The sequence below is a fragment of the Cuculus canorus genome, chromosome 21, assembly GCF_017976375.1.
Source record: "Cuculus canorus isolate bCucCan1 chromosome 21, bCucCan1.pri, whole genome shotgun sequence".
Lineage (NCBI taxonomy): Eukaryota > Metazoa > Chordata > Aves > Cuculiformes > Cuculidae > Cuculus > Cuculus canorus.
Genome location: NC_071421.1, coordinates 3,388,471 through 3,408,808, shown reverse-complemented (window position 1 = coordinate 3,408,808; position 20,338 = coordinate 3,388,471). Strand labels below are relative to the sequence as shown.

Genomic DNA, 20,338 nt, shown 5'->3' with positions numbered 1-20,338 from the left:
GGAGATGGGACAGTGGGGTGCTGCATAGGGTGGGTGCTGGGGGGGATGTGGGACAGTGGGGTGCTGGGGGGATGGGTGCTGGTGGATGGGGGTGCTGTGGGGGTGTGGATGCGGGGGAAAATGAGGGGGAGAGGGGAGCTGGGTGCCGTGGGGAGCAGGGTGAAGGCAGGCAGGCAGGTTTCTGTTTGGTTTGGGTGGGTTTCGAGGCTTGCACAGGGGGCTCTGTGGGGTGGCTGCTCCTCGAGCGGACACTGGGAGCTTTTGGGGGGCAGCAGCCCTGGCTCGGGGGGAGGCTTGATGCTTCCTTCACAGCTGCGCTGATGTCGGAGGAGCAAAGGGCCTCGCACTGCGGCAGCTGCCCCTGTGTGGAACCACTGTCTTTGCAGCTTCGGGGTCGCTTGACGAAGCAAAGCAGCTTCAGACCCCACGAAACTTTACATTTAAAAGCTTACACAGGTCTAGGAAGACGCTTTCCGTACAATATAAGCAAGACTTGAGTTGGCAGGTGCTGTAATTCCCGCATTTGCTTTTATTGTGTTACAAAACCGAAAAAAAAAAAAAAAAGAGAAACCACAGCTATAAAAATACCACATTTTCCAAAGATAACATTACAAAAAATACCATTCCTACCATGGTTGGAGCGCATCAGGTAATACTGCCAGAAGCCTTAGTTAACGTGGAAAACATGAATGATGATTTCAAAACCTTTAAAGCATTAAAGTGCTTTAATGAGACGTTATCTGGGAACAGATTTCAGCAGCGCCAGAGGAATCGGGTTCCTCTGTCGAGGGGTGTAATGGCCCGGAGGATGGCATGAGTGGAGCTGAGCCCATCGCTGCGGCCACCCCTGTGTGCCGAAGGCTCGGAGCTGCTGCACACGCTGAGATGAAGGCAGTGAAAGGAGGACTCGGGATGTTACAGCACATGCAGAGTTCTCCTTTTCCCTGTGATCTCCCCTTCGAGCGGGGGCGGACACTGGCCTGCGAGGAGAAGGCGAACCTGAACGTCATAGGTGGGACTCGAGCTCTTCTTTCATCTTGTGAAGGGTCTTCTCCAGCCTGAGGGAGATGGGGAATCGTTGTAGGTTTGCTTTCAGGAGGTCTCCCATCACAGAGGCAACGTGGGGAGGAGTGGAAAGGTGCCAGGCAGCATCATTTCCGCATGGATCCCCTCCAGCTGTCAGAAACCTTGAGCACCCCAAGGTTGAAGGGAAGATGAAGCAGGTCCCTGCCCACCCGCCCTCCCTCCGTACAGCGCAGCCTCCCGGGAACGTTCCTTTCAGAGATGTGTCATGGGATCAACAGACAAACTACACCTGAAAAAAAGGATCAGAAACAGAAAACGAAACTGGAAAGACATCACATGGTCACTGAGTCCATCTCCTTGCTCCAAAGCAGGATCAAATTTACACCTCTTGCGTTCCAGCTTGCTGGGTCTCACCCCTCTGCAAACATCCCCAACAGAGCCGGATGGATTATCCAGAGCTCTGCCTTCCCGGGAGGATTCGCCGGCCTGCCCTCTCCTCTGCAATTGTGTGAAAGATGTTCAGAGGAACAGGAAAAAAAGGAATTTTGAATAGATAAGGCTGGAGGCAGGATTTGCTGCGTGTTTACATGCTAGAACATGAAATTAATTTAGTCGACACGGTGGTGTCTCGGGAGCAAGTATCAATTTTTATAGCTTACATGAAAATAAATCTTCTTTTCTCCTTACAGCACAATGACTATACTGTATGTACATCCGCTTCGGTTTATATACACAAATAGTTAAGTACATGAACACAGCGCGAACGGACAAACAGAGCTGAAGGGAACGGGTACGTCGTTGGCAGTCTGTCGGGAAAGCGGAGCGCGGGGCTTTGTATCAGTCACTGCGTCTGTACAGCACAGGGGGATGGGGACTGAGACCTGTCGGTCACGGACAGCACGGAGAAGGCAGGACGAGGGTAGGGAAGCAGAAACGAAGGTCTCGGAGAGAAAAATCTGTCTGTATGCTGCACCTGTGGGAGGCGGAGATCCTCCAGTGAAACACAAACCAGCGTAAAGCAGCCGCTGGTGCCTCCCCTGCCGCGGGCAGGACGAGAACCCGCGCTCCCTTCGGTGACCTCCTCCAGACGCCCTCCTTGGCCACCGCGTTTCCACCTCTCGCCTGGCTTGGGGCCGTATTCTCACTCCCGGCGTGCAGTTCCCCTCCGCACAACACAGTTACACTGCTCCAGACGCCCAAGGCTGAAAATATGTTTCATGGGGGTTTTGTTCCCCCCAGGGTCTCTCGCCGCAGCCTCCTGGAGAACCTCAGTTGATCTCTCCCTCCGTGAATTCTTCCTTTATGGATTGTTTGCGCGATTTGCAGTCCGGGAGGTCAAACCCAAAGTCTGCCCACTCGTCGGCCCCACCGCGGTTGGGGATGGTGATGGTGTGGCGCACGCGAAAGTGCACGGCCTCCATCACGCGCTGCCGCTGCAGCTCGCCCGAGCTGCCGATGGAGATGGTGGAGGCGTTGCTGCTGGAGCGGATGAGCTGCTGGGCTCCGTAGTCGTGGCTCTGCTTGAGCTCCTGCAGACCCCTCCAGATGATCATCCTGTACTGCTCTGGGATCTTCAAGGCTCCGAGATCCTGGAAGAACAACACTGCTAAGGCACAGCAGGCAGAGATGCACCAGAAGAAGCGAGTCCCGGTCCCCCGAGCTCGTGCTTTTTGTGGGGTTCGTGGGCACGATGTCAAGCACCCAGCACAGTGGGGCTGGACCTCCCCTGGCCCACGGCACCAAGCCCACAGGTGATTTCTCACGTGTAACCCATGGCCAGTTGAGCGGTTAAACACCACTTTGCAGGTCAGAATTTCTTTTATGTCTTTTTTTTTTTTGGGGGGGGAGGGTGAGGTTCACATCAAACTGATGTGAAAATGGGATGGAGGGGATCCTTTCCCCTTTGGACACAGGTTGCAGAGCAGCATGTGAAGCATCCTCATGTCTGTTCACCTGGGCTGGCTTCTCCAGTCCTGGACCAGGAGGCTGGAGCAGTACATCCAGGTCCTGCCCGCCCTCGGGGCTCTGGTGGCCATGGGGAACCATCCACGTTCCCGCTGGGAGCCGGTGGCCGGCATTAAAGCTCCACAGCAGCAAACTGGGACAACACTGAGGGCTGTGTTCTAAAGCCAAATGAGGTCAAAAACCTCAGGACCGGGGCTCTGCACCACAACGGACACAGTAGAGAGCTGCCAGAGAGCCGTGTTAATGCCAAACACAGAGAGTCACGGGAGGGTTAACTAGAGAAGACGGCGAGTATGCAATTAGTAATTACAAAGGCGGACTGGGACACAGCTCAGCGATCTGCTACGAGGTTTGGCACAGCCAAACCTTTGACAAAGCTTTCCTTTGACAGCTTGCAGATGGTCACGGAGTTAGTTCAGAAAACGCTAGGGTTATGCAACTGGCCCCGGCTACCACTGACAAATCATCTCCAACGGCCACCTCACCAAAGCGAGCTCACGGTGGGTCGTAGCTGCCAGGTAGAGGCAGCTCCTGGCAAACCAGGGCTGGGCTGGGAGGTCTGTGTCAGCTGGAACAGCAGCTCTAGGATTTACAGGGCTTGCTAAGGCTCAAGGGGTTTAAGATTTCTCCCCCTCCACCTTTTCTCATTACCCTGATGGGTTGGGGACCCCCTGTTTTGGTGCCGCCCTCGTCACCAAGAGATTGCTCTTGAACCATGAACGGCAGCGGCAGAGGGCTGACCCTCCCGGCAAGCTTGGGGACTTCTAGCACCCTCTCTACCCTTCTTCATGCCAGCTTTTGCCCAACCCAGGCTATTTCATCCCAGGGTTCCCTTAATACAAATGCTCCCTGCTTGACTTTCTTCTTTCAGCCTCCTTTGTCTCAAGGATTAACAGGGGAAGAGCTCAGCTCCGGATGGCAGGGATCGTGTTCCCACCAGCTCCATGGGCTGCAGGTTGTTTTGCTAAGCACCTCGGCTATTTTTTCCTGTGCTAGGTGGAAAATCCACCCGAGGTCTGGTCTGGGAATCTTTTAGCTCTTCTGTTTCTGATAGCAATTGATTCTATGTGGTTGCTACCCATGACTGAGCTCCTGCTAGTTGCAAAGGACCAGAAAGGATGCACGGAGGTGTAAATCCTGGGGAGCACCTATTCTGTGCGATGGATTGGTGCACAGTTTTCCCTTTCCTTCAAAACGGTTTTCTTCCTGCTTTTCAGATCAACGGCTGAGAGAAACAAGTGGTAAGAAGAGATCTTCCCAAAGCATTTACCTCTATGGATAGGTTCTGCAGGTGGTAAATGTTCTGTAACCCTTGTGAGGTGAAATAGTCGATGCAGTTTGGACACCCCAATCCTGTCAAAAAACTGCAGAAAGAATTTGGACAATCAAGCAGCATTAACTTCTCACGAATCAAAGCTGCGCTCGCACCCGTCGCTGCGGGGCTGAACTGTGCCTCAGGACCTGGGGAAGGTGTGGAGGGGCTGCACGGAGCTCCCGCTGCCCCCCGGCTCCGCGGAGCTGTGGCCGTCACAGAGCTCACTCTGGATGCTCCAACAGCTCCATCGGGCTTCGGCTGTGGCTGCTGCCATCCCAAGTGCGACCTCGGTTACCTCTAGTGTCAAAGCGAAGCACGGGATTGCGTTCATCCCTAGAACTATGTGTTTTTTCCCCTCCTGATCATCAGAGATTCCAGCTTAGTGATGTACTTGGAATAACTTGTGGGAGCTCGAGCTGCTGGGGGCAGGAGATGGGGGCACGCCGGGCAGCGAGGCTCCACAACGTGCGGGGGTATCTGCCCGTCGTGCTGGGCTGCGGCTACGTGCCGCTGGTTGAATGGCACGTACGGCCTCCCTGACTTTGGTGGGGTGTCTGGAGAAACATCTGCTGTCTATTTAAAGTGGCTGCAGACCTCTGAATGTATTTCTGATGGAAATAAGCCACGTGGATCGATTTCCAGACATTGCTAGGAAGGAAGGGGCAAAGTCACAAAGCCGTGAGCCGGTTCCTTCCAGTGTTGAAAGGAGATTCAGGAAAGCTGGGGAGGGGCTCTTGATCAGGGAGGGCAGGGACAGGACAAGGGGGATGGTTTTGAGCTGAAAGAGGGGAGATTGAGATGAGATATTAGGGAGAAATATTTTCCTGCGTGGGTAGGGAGGCCCTGGCCCAGGCTGCCCAGAGCAGTGGTGCTGCCCCATCCCTGGAGGGGTTCCAGGCCAGGTTGGATGGGGCTTGGAGCCCCTGAGCCACTGGGAGGTGTCCCTGCCCATGGCAGGGGTGGAACTGGATGGGCTTTGAGGTCCCTTCCAACCCAAACCATTCTATGATTCTATGACATTCAATGATTCTATGAAAAGACTCTCATTGAGATTCACTTTTAATTAAGCAGGGACAGATTGCCCAGAAAGTGGTCTATGAGGGCAATTGAGGTTTCTAACTGGTAGGTAGCTGGGCTTTGGTTTCTGAGACGGGAATAATGCTCTGTGATCTTGTGAGCAGTGATTTCTCAGTTGGGACCAGTGGCCAGTTGACCAGTTGCTAGACAGATCTGAGGGTTAGAGTGAGGGACAACAGCAAGAAACGCCAGAGGACAAGACAGACGGGGCGTCGGGCGCTTCCCTACCTGACGAGGCTGGGATCGGGGTTGTAGGGCGGAGGGGGCGTGCAGTGAGATCCGGAGACCATGGACTGGGATGAGTGGCCCCCGTTCATTTCTCCGTTGGGTTGCATGGGGTGACTGTTGAGCATTCCGGGTCCTGGGCAGCGACCATGCCAATGCAACAGAGAGATCCATTAGACATCACCCCAACCGTGATCCCCACCCTCTCCCTCGGCAGGGAGTCTCCGTGTCTGTGCCACCGGCGATGACCTTACCCATGGGCCCCAGGCTGGGCGTGGAGCCGGAGCTGTGCTGCGCTGGCTGCCCGACCAGCTGGTTGACCGAGGGCAGCTTGTTGATTCCACCACCGTGAACCTTGTTCATGGGTGAAAGGACGGGGCCGTAGGAGGAAGGCGTCTGCAACTGACTCCTGCTCGGGAAACCAGGCAGCGGGTCAGCCTGCACTGGGTGGGATGGAGCCACCTGCCCCGACCCAGAGCTCCCCTCCGACCACGCTTCCCCGCTGAGGCTTCGAGCAGCTGCACTGATGTGGGCTCAGCACAGAAAAGCTGCTTTGCACCCAGAGCAGCTCTGTCGCAGCTGCCAGCCCTTGCCGAGTGCGAGGTGTCCGGCAGACGTGCCGTAAGCCCCACAGTGGGGCTGCTTGAGGGGTTCCGCAGCCAGAGCCAGGGCTGCTCCCAGCCTCTCCGCACGCGCCGCGGGCTCCTGGGGCTGCGGTGATACTCACTGCCTCTGCAGGAGCTGCTGCTGCTGCTGCCGGTAGGACTCCACCAGCTGCTGCGGGACCAGCTCCACCAGCTCCAGGCTCTCCTTTATCTTCATCAGGATCTCAAAGTTCTCCCGGCCTCGCACCTGGAGGAGGGAACAAGCCCAGGGCTTTGTTCCCATCCCACCTGGCCACCTTCCTCGTGGCCCCTTTTTTCCACTCGGCCACACAAGATGCGGTGTCACTGTAGCCACAGATTATTCAGGGGTCCAGGACTCCCCTGGACACGTGCATTCACTTATGCTTTTGCTCCTGTTCTCTAGGTCTCTGCTCAGCCCCACACCTGCTGCCCTGCAGGAGATTGTGCAACCCCATCCTGCTCAGCACCGCATTCCCGGCGCGTTTCTTACGGAGGGGACGATGCCACCACCGTTGCAAGCCAAGCTCCCAAGCGGTGCAGCTCACCAACACTTACAGGCACGTAATACATCTCCTCCTCCCCGTGCCGCCGCTTCTTAATGCCAGCCCCGAGCGCTGGGATCCCCTGCGGGCTCTGCTTGAATGCTGGGAAGGAGAGAGGAGAGCATTAGCGTGCTGGGAGGGCCGGACGCCGCGCGGAGCAGCAGGGCTCCCCGCAGGAGTGAAGGTCAAGCCATGGAGGGTGCTGGCTCTTCACCTGAGTTCTGGCATGGATGATGTCCCTTTATTAATGATAATAAAGAAGAACAAATCTATCTGGACACAAAAGCTCTGCACTAGCGGCTTTGCACCCAAAAGGGAGTGAGTTTGAGATTTAGCCAAGAAAGGGGAAAGCATCGTCCTTAGATGTGGATTTGAGCCTCAACTGGAGCACCGTGGTTTGGGTGCGATGGGAAGGGAGCTGAGGCAGAATCAGCGCACGGCTTTGAGCGGCGAGGGGGTGCAGGGGTGGGTTTGGAGCCCAGGGCGGCGGCACGGGGGACTCACTGCGTTTGTTGGCGTTGCCGTTTTTAGCTGCGCTCTCGTTCAGGGCTTGTTGCTCTCGGTAATGGTCTTCATCAGCTTTCCGGTCTCTGCCAGGACAGGCACAGATCCGTCCCTCAAATGATCTCCTTCCTAAGACTTGGCCACTGGGAGGAGAAAGAGATTGGTGATCCCGTTGCTTGGGAAGCGCATCGCGGCTCAGCCCAGCATATTATGGTCCAGCTCAGAAGCCAGACCAGCAAAGCATCTTCCCATCCTTCTCTATGAATGGATGCTGAGGAAGCAACCCAGCTTCAAGGCACTGAGCGCAGGGGAGCGCCCAGCAGAACCTCCTGGAGGAAGAGGAGCTCCTGAGGCAGAGGAAGGCTCCAAGCTGTGGTGGAGAAGCCAGCACTGAGCTGGGTCTCCAGTCCCTTCATGCCAGCCCTTTGGCAGCAAAGAGCTTTTCCTTGGCCATGGGCTGGGGGGGTACCGTGTCTCCCCCTAGGAGTGCCCCCTGCAGGGGAGGGTTCCTTCCCCAGGGCCCCCCGCCCTCCTGCAGCAGGGAGGGATGCCCACCCTGCTCTGACAGCCACTCACTCTCTCGTCTCCAGCGTGATGATGATGAGGATGGGCCTCCTGTTCATTCCTCCCACGCAGCTGCTGTTGCACATGAAGTTGTACAGGATGGTGGTGAACTCGGTCCCCACCTGCCCGGGAGGGGAGAGCAGGGGCTGAGTGGGGAGAGATGAGGGGGGGGATGCAGGCTGGGCCCCCCCAGCGAGGGGCTGGCACCTTGGCAGGGCAAGTGGGGAGCATAGAGTCGTAGAATAGTTTGGGTTGGAAGGGATCTTAAAGTCATTCAGTTCCACCCCTGCCATGGGCAGGGACACCTCCCACTGGATCAGGGGCTCCGAGCCCCATCCAACCTGGCCTGGAACACCTCCAGGGATGGGGCAGCCACAGCTTCCCTGGGCAACCTGGGCCAGGGCCTCACCACTCTCATGGTGAAGACATTCTTCCTAATGTCCAGTCTGACTCCCTCTCCAGTTTATCCCCGTTCCCCCTCGTCCCGTCCCCACAAGCCTTTACGAACAGCCCCTCTCCAGCTTTCCTGTAGCCCCTTCAGGTACTGGAAGGTCACTATAAGGTCTCCTTGGACCCTTCTCTTCTCCAGAATGAACAACCCCAACTCTCTCAGCCTGTCCTCGTATGGAAGGTGCTCCAACCCTCGGATCATCTTTGTAGCCTCCTCTGGACCCGTTCGAACAGCATGAAGGGAGGGTGGTGTTGGGACCGTCCATCTGAGAGGAGGGAACTGTACAAGGGCTGTGTGGGCCTCTGCTTCCCAGGAACAGGATGCTCTGGGATGCTTCACAAGGCTGGGAGCTGCAGATGCTCAAACACAGCACAGGGAGCAAGCAGGGGGTGGCCTTGGATGCACCAGGGCAAGCAGGACTCTCCTGCCCTTTGTGTCCTACCAAGCAGCCCTGTCCCCACTGGGTTCCCCTTCAGCACCGAGCAGAAGCCCGGCTGGAGGTAGGGGCTGGTCCTGCCCAGGAGCAGTCGGGTACCTGCGGGGGCTCGTAGGGCACCATCACGCTCTGCCTTCCCGTCACGGGGTCATCCATGTACTGGGAGAGGTTGTTGCCTTCCACCCGGATGAGGTGGCTGGCTGGCGCCGACTGGCCTGCAAGGCAACGCTCCGCGTTAGAGGACGTGGCTGCCCAAGATGCTGTTCCTCTGCGGGGCGGCAGAGCAGCACTCACCGTCGTTGAAGTCGCGGCCAAGCTCGTGGTTGGGGCAGCGTTTCACCACCTCGGTGACGTGCTCTGCCTTCTTGTAGACGGGCATGGCCCGGATGATGGTGCCCGGCGGCGGCGGGGTGGACACCTTGATCTGGATGGGACATGTTTTTGCAATCTGACAGTAGAGTTTCTTCAGCAGTGGCGAATACTGGAAAAGAAGAGACGCCCGATGGGTGAATGTCCCTGGGTCTGACGGGACGGTGGATGCTCCCCACCTGCCCTCGGCTTCCTCCGCTGCCGCGGTGCAGACGCAGGGCTGATTCTCCCTCTGCACCGACACAGACGTTTCTGTGCCCTCAGCTCCTCTCATCCACCCCCCTGCTGCTACCTCAACCCTCCCCGTGACACGAGAACGCGGCAGTAAAGCAGCAAATTAAAATAATGACTCATTATAAACCCAATTACCACCTCTCGCATCACAGCCGTGCAAAGCTGCTCCGTGTCCCGGCAGAGGGAACGGCCCCAGCGGCATCCGGGCTTCGTGGCGGATCGCAGCACTGCAAAGTGCTATTGTGCATTCTGAGTGCATCGTAGGGGACAACAACCAAAGGAAATTTGGGCTGACTTTGCACGGACTGTTTATTTCTCCGCTCAGTATTTGGTTTTGCCCTGTAACTATTGAAATACGACCAAATCCACACACACCGCATCGTACCCGCGTCCCACATAAACCAGGCACAACCACCTCCTGGGGCTGGGTGCTGCTGGAAGGGTTTCCCAGGCAGCCTAAGTGCAGCAGCAGAGCAGGAACACCCACTGTACTGTGACCAAGAGGAAATCTTCCTGAAAACGAGCTTAAACCATCCTTCATCCATCGCTCAGCTCATTTCGGAAAGGTCACCCTGAACCCGTTGTCACCTGCAGTGCCCGGCTGAGCCGAGGGCTGGGAGCACGGCAGCTTAGGGAAATCATGCTTAGTATCCTTAAGAGAGTCATAGCTAATTAGGCGAAACCTCAGAGTTTAATTCTGAACTGCGTGTGTGATACAGGATTTCTAGATCCTTCCCAGGTGCTGGCGGTGGCTCCCGGGGCTGTGATGGGGACCAGTCCCAAACTGGCTGTGGGAGGAGGATGCTCTGCAGGCAGCAGACGGAGTTGCTCGTTAACAGAAAATGGTTCATGGCCACCAAAATGCTCTTTGTGAGCCCACAATGGGATTTGCTTAGTTAGAAATCATAGAATTATAGAGAATCATGGAATGATTTGGGTGGGAAGGGACCTCAAAGCCCATCCAGTTCCATCCCCTGCTATGAGCAGAGACACCTCCCACTGGGTCAGGGTGTTCCAAGCCCCATCCAACCTGGCCTGGAACCCCTCCAATTCCTCTCACGAGGCCTGTGGACCTGCTCAGCACGAGGCCACCGAAAACAAGGAGGGAACGGCAGCATCTCTGCGAGCCAGCCCTGCTCGCAGCCCCTGCACACCGCTTCCAGAAGAGGGGTCGGGAAGGCAGAGCCAATCCTTCCCCTTCCCGCAACCGCGTGCCTTGGCTCCCAGGTGCGGGGCTGTGCAATTCCCTTCCACCTCAGCAGTGCCATGCTGTTTTCCATCTCGGAAGGAATGTGTTTGCTCTAGAGGAGCCCACCCCTGCCGCACAGGGAGCAGCCAGCCCCGGCATGGCAGGGCATGTTCCTGCGCAAAGTATTTTATCTCATCCCCACAACACAATGCCCGGTGCCAAAAAAATACCACCGTGCAGGGAGTTTGTGAGGATGTTAAAGCTTGTCCCGAGTCATCCAGGTACAGGTGTGCGGAGGCCAACGAGGCTCCCTCCTGGTGTCCGGGGGTCTGAGCCTTTGCTGCCCCAAGCTCGGATGGGACCAGAGGGATGGCTCAGCCCTCGTTGTCCCACTGCCGTGCGCCCAGGCTGGTGCACCCTGAGCATCAGGTGGGTTTGCAGAAGGGATCTGTGTTTCCTGATCCCATTTCTGTAGCAGCGGATCCATCTGGGGGGGTGAGAAAGGCTCCCCTACCCATAGAGGCTCCCACCAGGCTGCTGGGGCTGGATAGGCTCCTTCCACCCCCAACGCTGCTAAAGAGGCAAAGGAGATAAACTGTTTTCAGGTGGTATTTGTAGGGAAGATATAAAAGGGAGAAGCTTCTGCTAAGATAACTGCAGCAGCTCTCGTGTCGTGAGGATGTGTTGGACCAAGGATCGGTCAGAGCAGGTACCAGTGCCCACAGAGGCAATCCAGCAGGGTGGGGGGGATGTGTCCTGGGGGTCAGAGCCCGCTCTGGGCTGGAGAGAGGAGGAGATGCTGTGGTCATTACTGTGTGTGATGGGGAGGTGTAACATGAAGCTGAAACTGGCAGCAAAAAATTTAATCCCCTGTGCTGGAGACCTGTGGACTTGCTTAGGGTGAGAGGATGCTTAGAAACACAGCCTTTCACTGAAATTCCCAAATTCTGCTCTGATACCTGATGATGCCAACTGCGCCTTGGCTCTGCAGCTGGGTCAGCTTCCTGGGTGCCGTCCCAGCAGAGATTGTGCTGGAGCTGGAAGCACAGGCTCCCTTTGGAATGCTGTTACCTCCCTCTGGAAGGCGAAGCTCTGGTGCGGCCGTGGCCCCGCTGCTCACCCGCGGCGCGGTGGGGGTTTAGCACCCTCGTTTTGAGGAGACAACATGGCAAAACACGGCTTATTGGGAGGGGGGCTCTTCCTTGCCAGGTGTTAAAACACTGACAACTCCTGTCAAAGGATCCTTTCATGTAGACATTCCCGGGCAGTCCTCGACATGCCTGGGAAATATAACTGCTCTGGAAGAGAAGAGGTGCATTATGGCAAGTTCTTTGGTAACAAATTCTCTCATTATACCATGTTATGACATGGATAAATCTCTGTTAAATAGCAGAGCGATTGCCCCGCAGGGAGAAAGGCTGCCGCTCCACGCAGGCATGCCTCCGCTGATAACCTTATCGTGTCTTAACAGCTCCAGGATTGCCTTCAAAGGTCCTTCCACAATAACAAACTATTCTTTTAAGGAACTCCGTGCTGCCAACCCTGGGCAAGAAAAGTCCAGGCTGTTCCCTGACGGCCCCGCGCAGCCATCCTTGCAGCTGCATCTTTAGCTGCGTCTGCAGCCGCCGCTGGGGCCGAGCGCTCTGTGTCGCAGACCCAGCCCGTCCTCACCTGCTGGGTGGATGAGCATTGTAGATTTTGGAGGTTTTGCATCCCCAGCTGTGGTTTCAGCTGGGAATAAGTCCTTGGTGGTGTGTGCTTTCTGTAGGGGAGAGCAAAACGCATGTCTTGCTCAGATACAGAGCAGAGAAGGTGCCTCTGCGCCTCCATCGTTATATGTGTTTGCTAATAACCTCCCACACACGCACCTCGGAGTACGGCTGAGCTCTATCAGCTGGTTTAGTGGTGGTATTCTACAAGCCACAGCTGAAGTGAGCACAAAGGCAATGAGCTTTCCTCAAGCACAAAGTGATGGGAGACTTTAGAGCAACTTCCAGTACTGAAAGGGGTTCCGGGAAATCTGAGGAGGAGCTCTTGATCAGACAGGGCAGGGATAGGATGAGGCTTTTCAGCTTAAAGAGGGGAGATTGAGATGAGATCTTAGGGAGAAATGTTTTGCTGTGAGGGTGGGGAGGCCCTGGCCCAGGTTGCCCAGAGCAGTGGTGGCTGCCCCATCCCTGGAGGGGTTCCAGGCCAGGTTGGATGGGGCTTGGAGCCCCTGATCCAGAGGGAGGTGTCCCTGCCCATGGCAGAAGGTGGAACTGGATGGGCTTTGAGGTCCCTTCCAACCCAAACCATTCCATGATTCTATTCTATGATTCTAGAAGACACTTGCAGAGTGGAACCTTAGAGATCTAAATGCCGGTGTTTTATCTCACAGACTGGTGCAGTCATCTCACTGTTTGGTTCTCTTCCTTTGCCATGGTCACGTTTCTGCCACCTGTACTAGCGGTCAACCTCATGCTGTTCACTCATATCCTTCCTGTTCTGCAGTGTTTGGACAAAGTGACCCCTCGAAACCGACCACTCATGGCAGTTGGGTCCCAGCCAAAGCTCACATCCCTCATGTCGCTGCTCCCAAGTGTGGGAACAACATCTCTGGATGCCTGAATGCTTTCCTGGTGCATCGGTACGTGCAGACCTCAGTCTGGAGAGTTCCTTCACTCCTACTGAAGAACCTGGGTAGGTTCTATCCCTGGGCACCTCCTGCCTTTACCTTCAGTTCCTGCCCTTCCCTTCAGCCCACCACTGCCTCCCCAGTTCCAGTATAGCTAAGGTTGCTGCTCGTAGGGAAAGTCAGAGTGTGTCTCTTCCTGCAGGCTCACAAAGCACAACAGGTTCACGTCTTTGTGCGGCTTGTGGGTGCTGCGCGGTGTAAACAGCAAACAGCAGGAACGGCGCTGAGCAATCCCCCTGAACCCGATATAAACCTGCTCTGGGGTTTTGCTGCAGTTGTGCAGCTCCCGGTGCCAGCCCGTAGCTGCTGGGGCTGAATCGTGCTGCCACCTCCATTGCTGCCAATCCCTTACTGCTGTCGCCCATCCCGCAGTGCACATCCAGAGCTCTAGGGATAACTGGGAAAGCTGAATTATTTAAACGCTAGCAGCACATCAGCATAAACCTCAGTTTCCCTAGGAGCTCAGTACCCCGAAGTGTCTTTAGGTTTCTTTCAACTCTGTGTTGAAACGTGGCTACTTCTTGGGGGAGATGGAAACCCCACCGCATCGGTGCCAAAGGTAACGGGAAATGAGAGCGACGGAGCCCTGTGGTGCTGTCGGCCCCTGGGGAGGTAACTGAGGTTATCTTGGTAGCGCTGCTGTGATCCCCAAGGATGTTTTGCGCATCACAAGATCCAGAGGAGCCAATGCCCCACAACGATTCATGGAGACTGGCACAACTGCATTGAAATGAAGTCTCGGCACCCTCCACTGCCCACCCTGAGCAAGGACCTGCTCTGGAAGAGGCTGCTCGGACCCAGAGCTGCCTCTCCCACACGGAGAGGGGTTTTTTCCCCATGGATGCTGACAGCCTCGCATGAAAAATAACCTGAATGTTCGGCACAGAAAGACCTGCCGGCAACGTCCATCTCCCCCAGCCCTCCCTGGGCAGCAGAACCGCTAGGAGGATGTGTCCCAACAGATTCGGAGCTGATAAAATCTTATTTATCTTCAACTGTTGACACCGAAGCGTCTAGACTTGCCTGCTTTGGGGGCACTGCAGCCAAGTCCTCCTTTCTCTCTTGAAGGAAATGATTTGCTCAACAATTACTTTTTCCACAAATCCTCCCACCCCCTCCTCCCTACCAGCCGCCTCCTCCTCCTCTTCTACATTCCAGTCTCCTCATTAGCTCTACTCAAGACGTGTCCAGGACTGCAGTCAATGGATCCCAATAAAGCCACTAGCCTGGCAAGAGAGAGAGAAGAAAAGTGCTGCCTCCGGCTGCTAATTTCCTTGTGCTCCCCAGCAAGCAGCTGCGGAGCTGCATCCTGGGACAGGTTCGGACAAATCGCAGTGGAGAGGTGATAATAATGTGTCTGTCATCTTACTCAGACATGTAGCATCTTGCAAACCGCAAATACCGTTAACCGGCTTGGACGAATCTGTTACGACAGATCCTGGAAGACGCGCCGACCGCAGAGCTCAATTTTTTTTTTTCCCTAATTTTTTTTTTTTTAATAACCATTTTTTAATCACTGGTCTCTATAGCTTCTTATTGAGCTGGAAATTCTGCCCAAAGCTACTTTCTTGCTCATTTATTTTGAGCTGGATTTGGAGACATCCAGTGCAGCACTGGTACCCGAGAGGAGAGCATCTCCACAGGCAGGCTGGGCAGCAGAGGTGCACCGGTGATGGGCAGCGCACCCACCGGCCCCACACAGGACTGGGGGGGTCTCCAGGTGCCTGGCAGAGCCCCTCACCCCTGCACAGAGCTCCTCTGCTCACCACGGACCCCATCAACCACAGGTCCCATCCCTGGACCACCAGCGATGTCTTGGGGCCGGAGCTGCCCCCGCAGCAGACGCAGCGCAGAGAGACTGCATGTGCTCCAGCCTGCATACCTCTACCTTGATTATCATGCCATTACTGCTAATTAAAATCCCTCTGGTTCACCCCCAAAGGAGTTTTCTCCCTTCCTTCCCTGGTGTGCAGAGCCTTAAAATAACTGCCAACCAGGATCCCAGCCGTTCTTAGTCACCACTCAGCCAGTGCTGGCACACGCGGGGCTTGTTTTAATCTCCTAGCGTGTTGACTCTTTCTGTGAGCCTGGAAACTCGGGTCCTCTGACCATGCTGGTGCTGGACTTTCATCCAAAAAGGAAGTAGAAAATCCAGCAAAAATTGTTTTATCAAGACTTGATACAGGGAGCAAGCTGGGAGGGAAGAAGAAGCTGAGAGCCAGGCTTTGGAAATCACTGCTGGAAATGAAATGCAAAACCCAGAGCTGCACGACCTGGATGCGGGAAGAGGCCATGGTCTCTCGCAGCACCCCGGCAGGCTGTGCGGAGCCGGAGGGAGCTGCTTCTGCTTCCTTACAGCCACTGCCTAAAAGGGGTACAGGTTTGCTAAGGGCACCTCCAGCCTCGGTGTCCTCCCTCCTTTAGCCCCACAGGTCAGGGCTCCCGGGAACGCTTGCAGCCGTGGTTCTCGTGGGTTGGGATGCAGCCCCACGTGGTAAAACCTTCCACTTCCAGTGGTGTGGCAGCATGCCCTGTGTCCGATCCTGAAGGACTTGGCCGAGGTAACTGAGGTGGGGAGCGCTGTGGGCTGATCCCCCAGGATGCAGCCACCGCCTGAGACCGCTGCTGGGGCAGAGCATGGAGTTGCATCTCCTTCTGCATCCTCTTTATCTCAATTCCTCCAGCAGGTCCCTCTGTCACCACCTACCCTGCGTGTTTCAGGTAGAGGAGCCGACCAGAACAACCTTATTCTCCCGGTGCATCCTCTCCCTGCTCTCTCCTGCCGGAGAACATTGCCTTCCCACTGGAGCGGCGCTTGCCAGTAAGTCGTTCCCTTGACCTGTGCATACCATACACGTTCGAGATAGTGGAGCTGATAGTGGGATCATGTTGGAACATCACACACTGAATTCCTTTGCCTTTTTTCTTAATTCCATTGTGTCTGGAGCTCCTGGAGCCTCATCCACACCCTGTGAAAGCTGGAGGAAAGCCTCCCGTGGGCTGGCTTCGATGGGCTTTGGAGCAGGCTGATGCTGAGGTTGCTTTCCTACTTCTGGCAAGCCAAAATATCCCTGCCCAGCTACTCGAGTGAAAACAAAGATGTTTATGGCTTGGAGGCAGAGCGTAGAGAGCTGTGCCTGCCCCTGCTCATCTCCAGGCTGCTGCTGTTGGGTAGGGACCTCCTTAAGACACGGTACCAGAGATGATTTGAAGAGGGGGTTCATTTTCCATAGATGCTCTTGAAAATTTTTCCCTTCTCTACCCCAAAAAGCTTCAGGCAGTGACCAGCAAGGGAGAACCTGCCTCCTGCCACACCACTTATTCCCACCTTCCTCATTCAGTTAGAACCAAACCAGCCATTTCAGCTCCCTCCGTGCCTGCGGTCCAGCTGCAAGGTCTACTGGAACCAGTTCAGCGTAGCAGTCTCCCACTGGCCGAGTGCTGGGACACAGGTGGGTTTGCTCCGAGTAGTTGCTGGAGCATCTCACCTCAGCTTCGAACCTCTCCAGCCTTTCCCTCCCAAGCTCTTTGCTCCTTGAGGCAGCAGGCACCACCCTGGACGTGGCCTGGATCCCTGCGCTGTGCCTAGGGGAGGATTGTCCGTCTGCCCCAGCACCGGGGGGCTCCGTGCGAGCCCAGGCAGCTGCCCTGCACCGGGGGCTCGAGCCCCTGCGTCCTTTTGCAGCCCGGCCACGGGAGGCCAAAGACCCTATTAACGCTTCTGCTGGCACTGATCCACGCGATGGTGTTTTAGAAGGGAGGGGAGCACCGACACGCCGCAAACCCGACTTGAGAAAAATACTAATTATCTATCAGTTACCAGCTGGCCGGCGTGGCGAGGGGCTGCCTGTGAGAAAACAGCCCGGATCGGCTCACGGCTTTAGCGTGTACGGGCAGCTCTGGGGAACTGAGAGTCCTGATAGCTTCCAACAAGCAGGCAGGCTGCCGGCATGCCCCGTCTTGCAGCGCCGCAGCTCCTGGTCCTCCTCCCAGCCCCATCAAAGCAGCCTACCAGAGGGGGGCTTCGAACCTACAGGGAAAACCTTATTTTCAGCATCTGGCTATTGCTCTCTGCTGATAAGAAGGCTATTAAAAATGAAAAGGGAGGTGGCAGCAGTTAGAGGGCTTCCTGCAGCACAGGTTGAGGATTTGTGGCAACGTGTGGTGCTCCGAGCCCAGGAGCTGGGATGACCAACGTCACCTACCTGCTGCCCTGCGTCCCTCTGCAAGGACAGCCCTGGGTCTGGTAATGCCATCCCCAAACTCCAGTCCCAAACCTTCTTCCCTTCTCCATTCACCTATTTCCTAAGTTTAGGAAATTCAGTATTTTAAGGCTCGAGAGGAGACGTGATGATCCTCTGGTTGGATCCGTACGCTGTGCCTACTCGTTGTGCCTTGAGCCAATGGTGTCTGCTCAGAGCACAGCTTATCTCTCCAGAGATATGCAGACTCCTCATTTGAATACTTCAGGAGTTGGAGAATCCACTGCATTCCTTGGTAAATTGTTCCTATGGTTAATTATCCTCACTGTTAAAAAAATTCCACCTTGTTTCTAGTCTGACTTTGCCTGGCTTCATCTTCCAAGTGCTGGATCTCATTTTGTCTTTTTCTAATAGATTAAAGAGCTGTCTGCTATCAGAAACCATCGGCTCTTCAGGCTGTGATCGAGCCACCCTTACTCCTCTCGTGGAGACCTTCCATGCACTACGTTTCTCTGGTGTTGCCCTACAAGGCATCTGTTCCAAATCTTTCATCTTCTTCGGATCTCCCTCCTGAATCTTTCCTGTTCTGTCAACAGAGGGTTTGATGCGCAGACGCAAGAACTGCCCACGAGGGCAGTGGGCTTGGTGGTATCTTGCTCCTCTTGCCGTGGTGATGCCATGCCCAGCTCGCTGTGCTGACAGCTCATCTCCAAACGGTCCTTGGCCATGAGCCCTGGGCTCCTCGGAGGAGCACAGGAGAACGGAATACACCAGGTCTTCCAGAGGAACAGCTAGAGGTATCCAGTGAAAACCCTTCAAACCCAGGAATCTCTGGGACTACACACGTCAATCAGCCAGAGCTTGTGACCATATTAACAAAATGATGTCAAATCATTTGACGTGATGACGCGCACCGTGCTCCTTGGTTTGACATTGCCTGTGCACTGCAGTCTGTTTCTTCTCCTCCTGAAAGGAGGTTGTAGAAAGGTGGGTGCTGGCCTTTTCGCCCAAGTGACAGGTGATAGGACAAGGGGGAATGGCCTCAAGCTGCACCAGGGGAGGGTCAGATCAGTTATCGGGAAAAGATTTTTCGCAGAAAGGGTCATCGGGCACTGGCAGAGGCTGCCCAGGGAGGTGGTGGAGTCACCATCTCTGGAGGTATTTAAAAGACAGGTAGACAAGGTGCTCAGGGACATCGTTTAGTGGTTGATAGGAATAGTTGGACTCCATGATCCAAGGAGTCTTTTCCAATCTAGTGATTCTATGATTCCTCACTTGTTCTTCCAATCTGACCCCTCACCGCAGGAAGCCTTTGGAGCTACTGGTCTTCAGAGCCTTCCAGGGTGGAGCGCTCCCCGCTGCTCCAAAACACTGCCTGGCAAGGCAACTCTGCCGAATTTGTGGTCAGCGCTTGCAACATCCTGGCATAAATTATTTGGTGCAGATAATCTTAAAATATCCCAAAGCCATGAGGCTTTCCCAGCTATGGATGAAACGGGCAGTGCCATTTCCTTCAGCGCACCAGGGTGGTCAGTGCAGCGACCCTCAGCCCGATGCCCACCGGGCTGTCATGGGTCACTGTCCACAGCTCTACTGACCATATGCTCACCTTTCCTTCCCAAGTGCCTGCGTTTCCCGACAGCTTTCCCAGTCTTGCCTCCACGCTGCTACTCGCGTGTTCGCGGCTTACATAGAGGTCACACTGTGTATGATGATGTTATTTGTGTATTGACTGCCTGGCAATAGGTACGGCGTGGGTTTGTGCTGAGTTTCTTTCCCCATTCAGTGGAGTCATGGAATGGTTTGGGTTGGAAGAGAACGCAAAGCCCATCCAGTTCCACCCCCTGCCATGGGCAGGGACACCTCCCGCTGGCTCAGGGGCTCCAAGCCCCATCCAACCTGGCCTGGAACACCTCCAGGGATGGAGCAGCCACCACTGCTCTGGACAACCTGGGCCAGGGGCTCGCGTTTAACCGCGTCAGGCTTTCAAGCATGGCAATGCAGAGCTCAAGGTGAGTGGGAAGGAGGCAGCAGCCCTGTCTTCCAGCACAAGAAATGCAGACGTGTGGCTGTGACAGCCATCAGCCAGGAGGAGATGGAGCGAATCTGGCTGTCACTGCAGCAGGACTGCTCTTCATGTGGCAAACTTGGTGAGTGGAACAGTCTGCCACCCACGTCCGTGATCGTGCAGCAGTTACCATTTCGCATGGAACGTCCCCCATGCTCTCCAGGGTGTCAGAGACGCTTCTGACCTGCTTTTGTTCTCCAAAAAGGCTCAGGTTCAGTGCTGGTGGCCACGAGCCCTGCAGCCGGCTTGCTTTCAGGGGATGTACAATCACCCCAGCATCGCGGTTCAGGGGTCCGCACATCTCACTGACTGTCCTGCCAGGTATTAAAGCCAGTTCAGGCATTTAAATCCTCTGCCCTGGATCACTTCCCAAGAGATTCCCCCCTCGCATCCTCTGCAGGTGCTTACGGCTGCCCAAGGCGTTCTCCTGCTGTCTCTGGAGTCCAGCTGCTCCTCTGAGGCCAGGAGGGCTCTGACAGCATTGATGTGGCACTGCCTGCTCCAGCGTACGAAGAAGATCTTAACACAACGGCTTGAGGGGAAAAAAAGCGATCCTGCCCTGACCAGCACAGCTCCCAGTGGGACGCAACAGCTACAGGAGCAGGAGCAGCACGGAGTGATGCTGAGATAGACTGGGCTCGGTTTGGAGTGGTGGAAATGTCCCAGGTGGCTGGGATGGCTAAGGTGATGGAAGGACTGCCTCAGGGAGCCTTTTGCTGCTCCTTCTGCTTTTCTGCATGGATACACCCTGTCTGCAGCGCTGCCCGAGGGTGCCCGGCAGCACCCAGCCTGGCCCTGCTGTGCCCGCTCCGTCACAAAGCCATTCCTCAGGCACCACCAGCCGGGTACAGCGGTGAGTGAGCATCAG

At 55.6% G+C, this 20,338-nt stretch overlaps 1 protein-coding gene across 5 annotated transcripts in view; it reads right to left on the bottom strand.

The window, feature by feature from the left end:
• Window positions 1-327: 327 nt before the first annotated feature.
• TP73 (tumor protein p73) overlaps window positions 328-20,338 on the bottom strand; it is a 35,957-nt gene continuing 15,946 nt past the window's right edge. For 4 of the 5 annotated variants that reach the window (XM_054085579.1, XM_054085581.1, XM_054085580.1 and 1 more), the window contains 10 exons: window positions 9,026-9,212; window positions 8,831-8,946; window positions 7,857-7,966; window positions 7,281-7,423; window positions 6,790-6,878; window positions 6,336-6,460; window positions 5,863-6,017; window positions 5,612-5,744; window positions 4,262-4,355; window positions 328-2,615 (listed from right to left, as the gene is read on the bottom strand). In XM_054085579.1, coding sequence (XP_053941554.1) covers window positions 2,295-2,615; window positions 4,262-4,355; window positions 5,612-5,744; window positions 5,863-6,017; window positions 6,336-6,460; window positions 6,790-6,878; window positions 7,281-7,423; window positions 7,857-7,966; window positions 8,831-8,946; window positions 9,026-9,212 — 1,473 coding nt within the window. In that variant the 3' untranslated portion in view covers window positions 328-2,294. The remainder of the gene's footprint in view (window positions 2,616-4,261; window positions 4,356-5,611; window positions 5,745-5,862; window positions 6,018-6,335; window positions 6,461-6,789; window positions 6,879-7,280; window positions 7,424-7,856; window positions 7,967-8,830; window positions 8,947-9,025; window positions 9,213-20,338) is intronic. The other variant, XM_054085583.1, reaches the window with a different exon arrangement.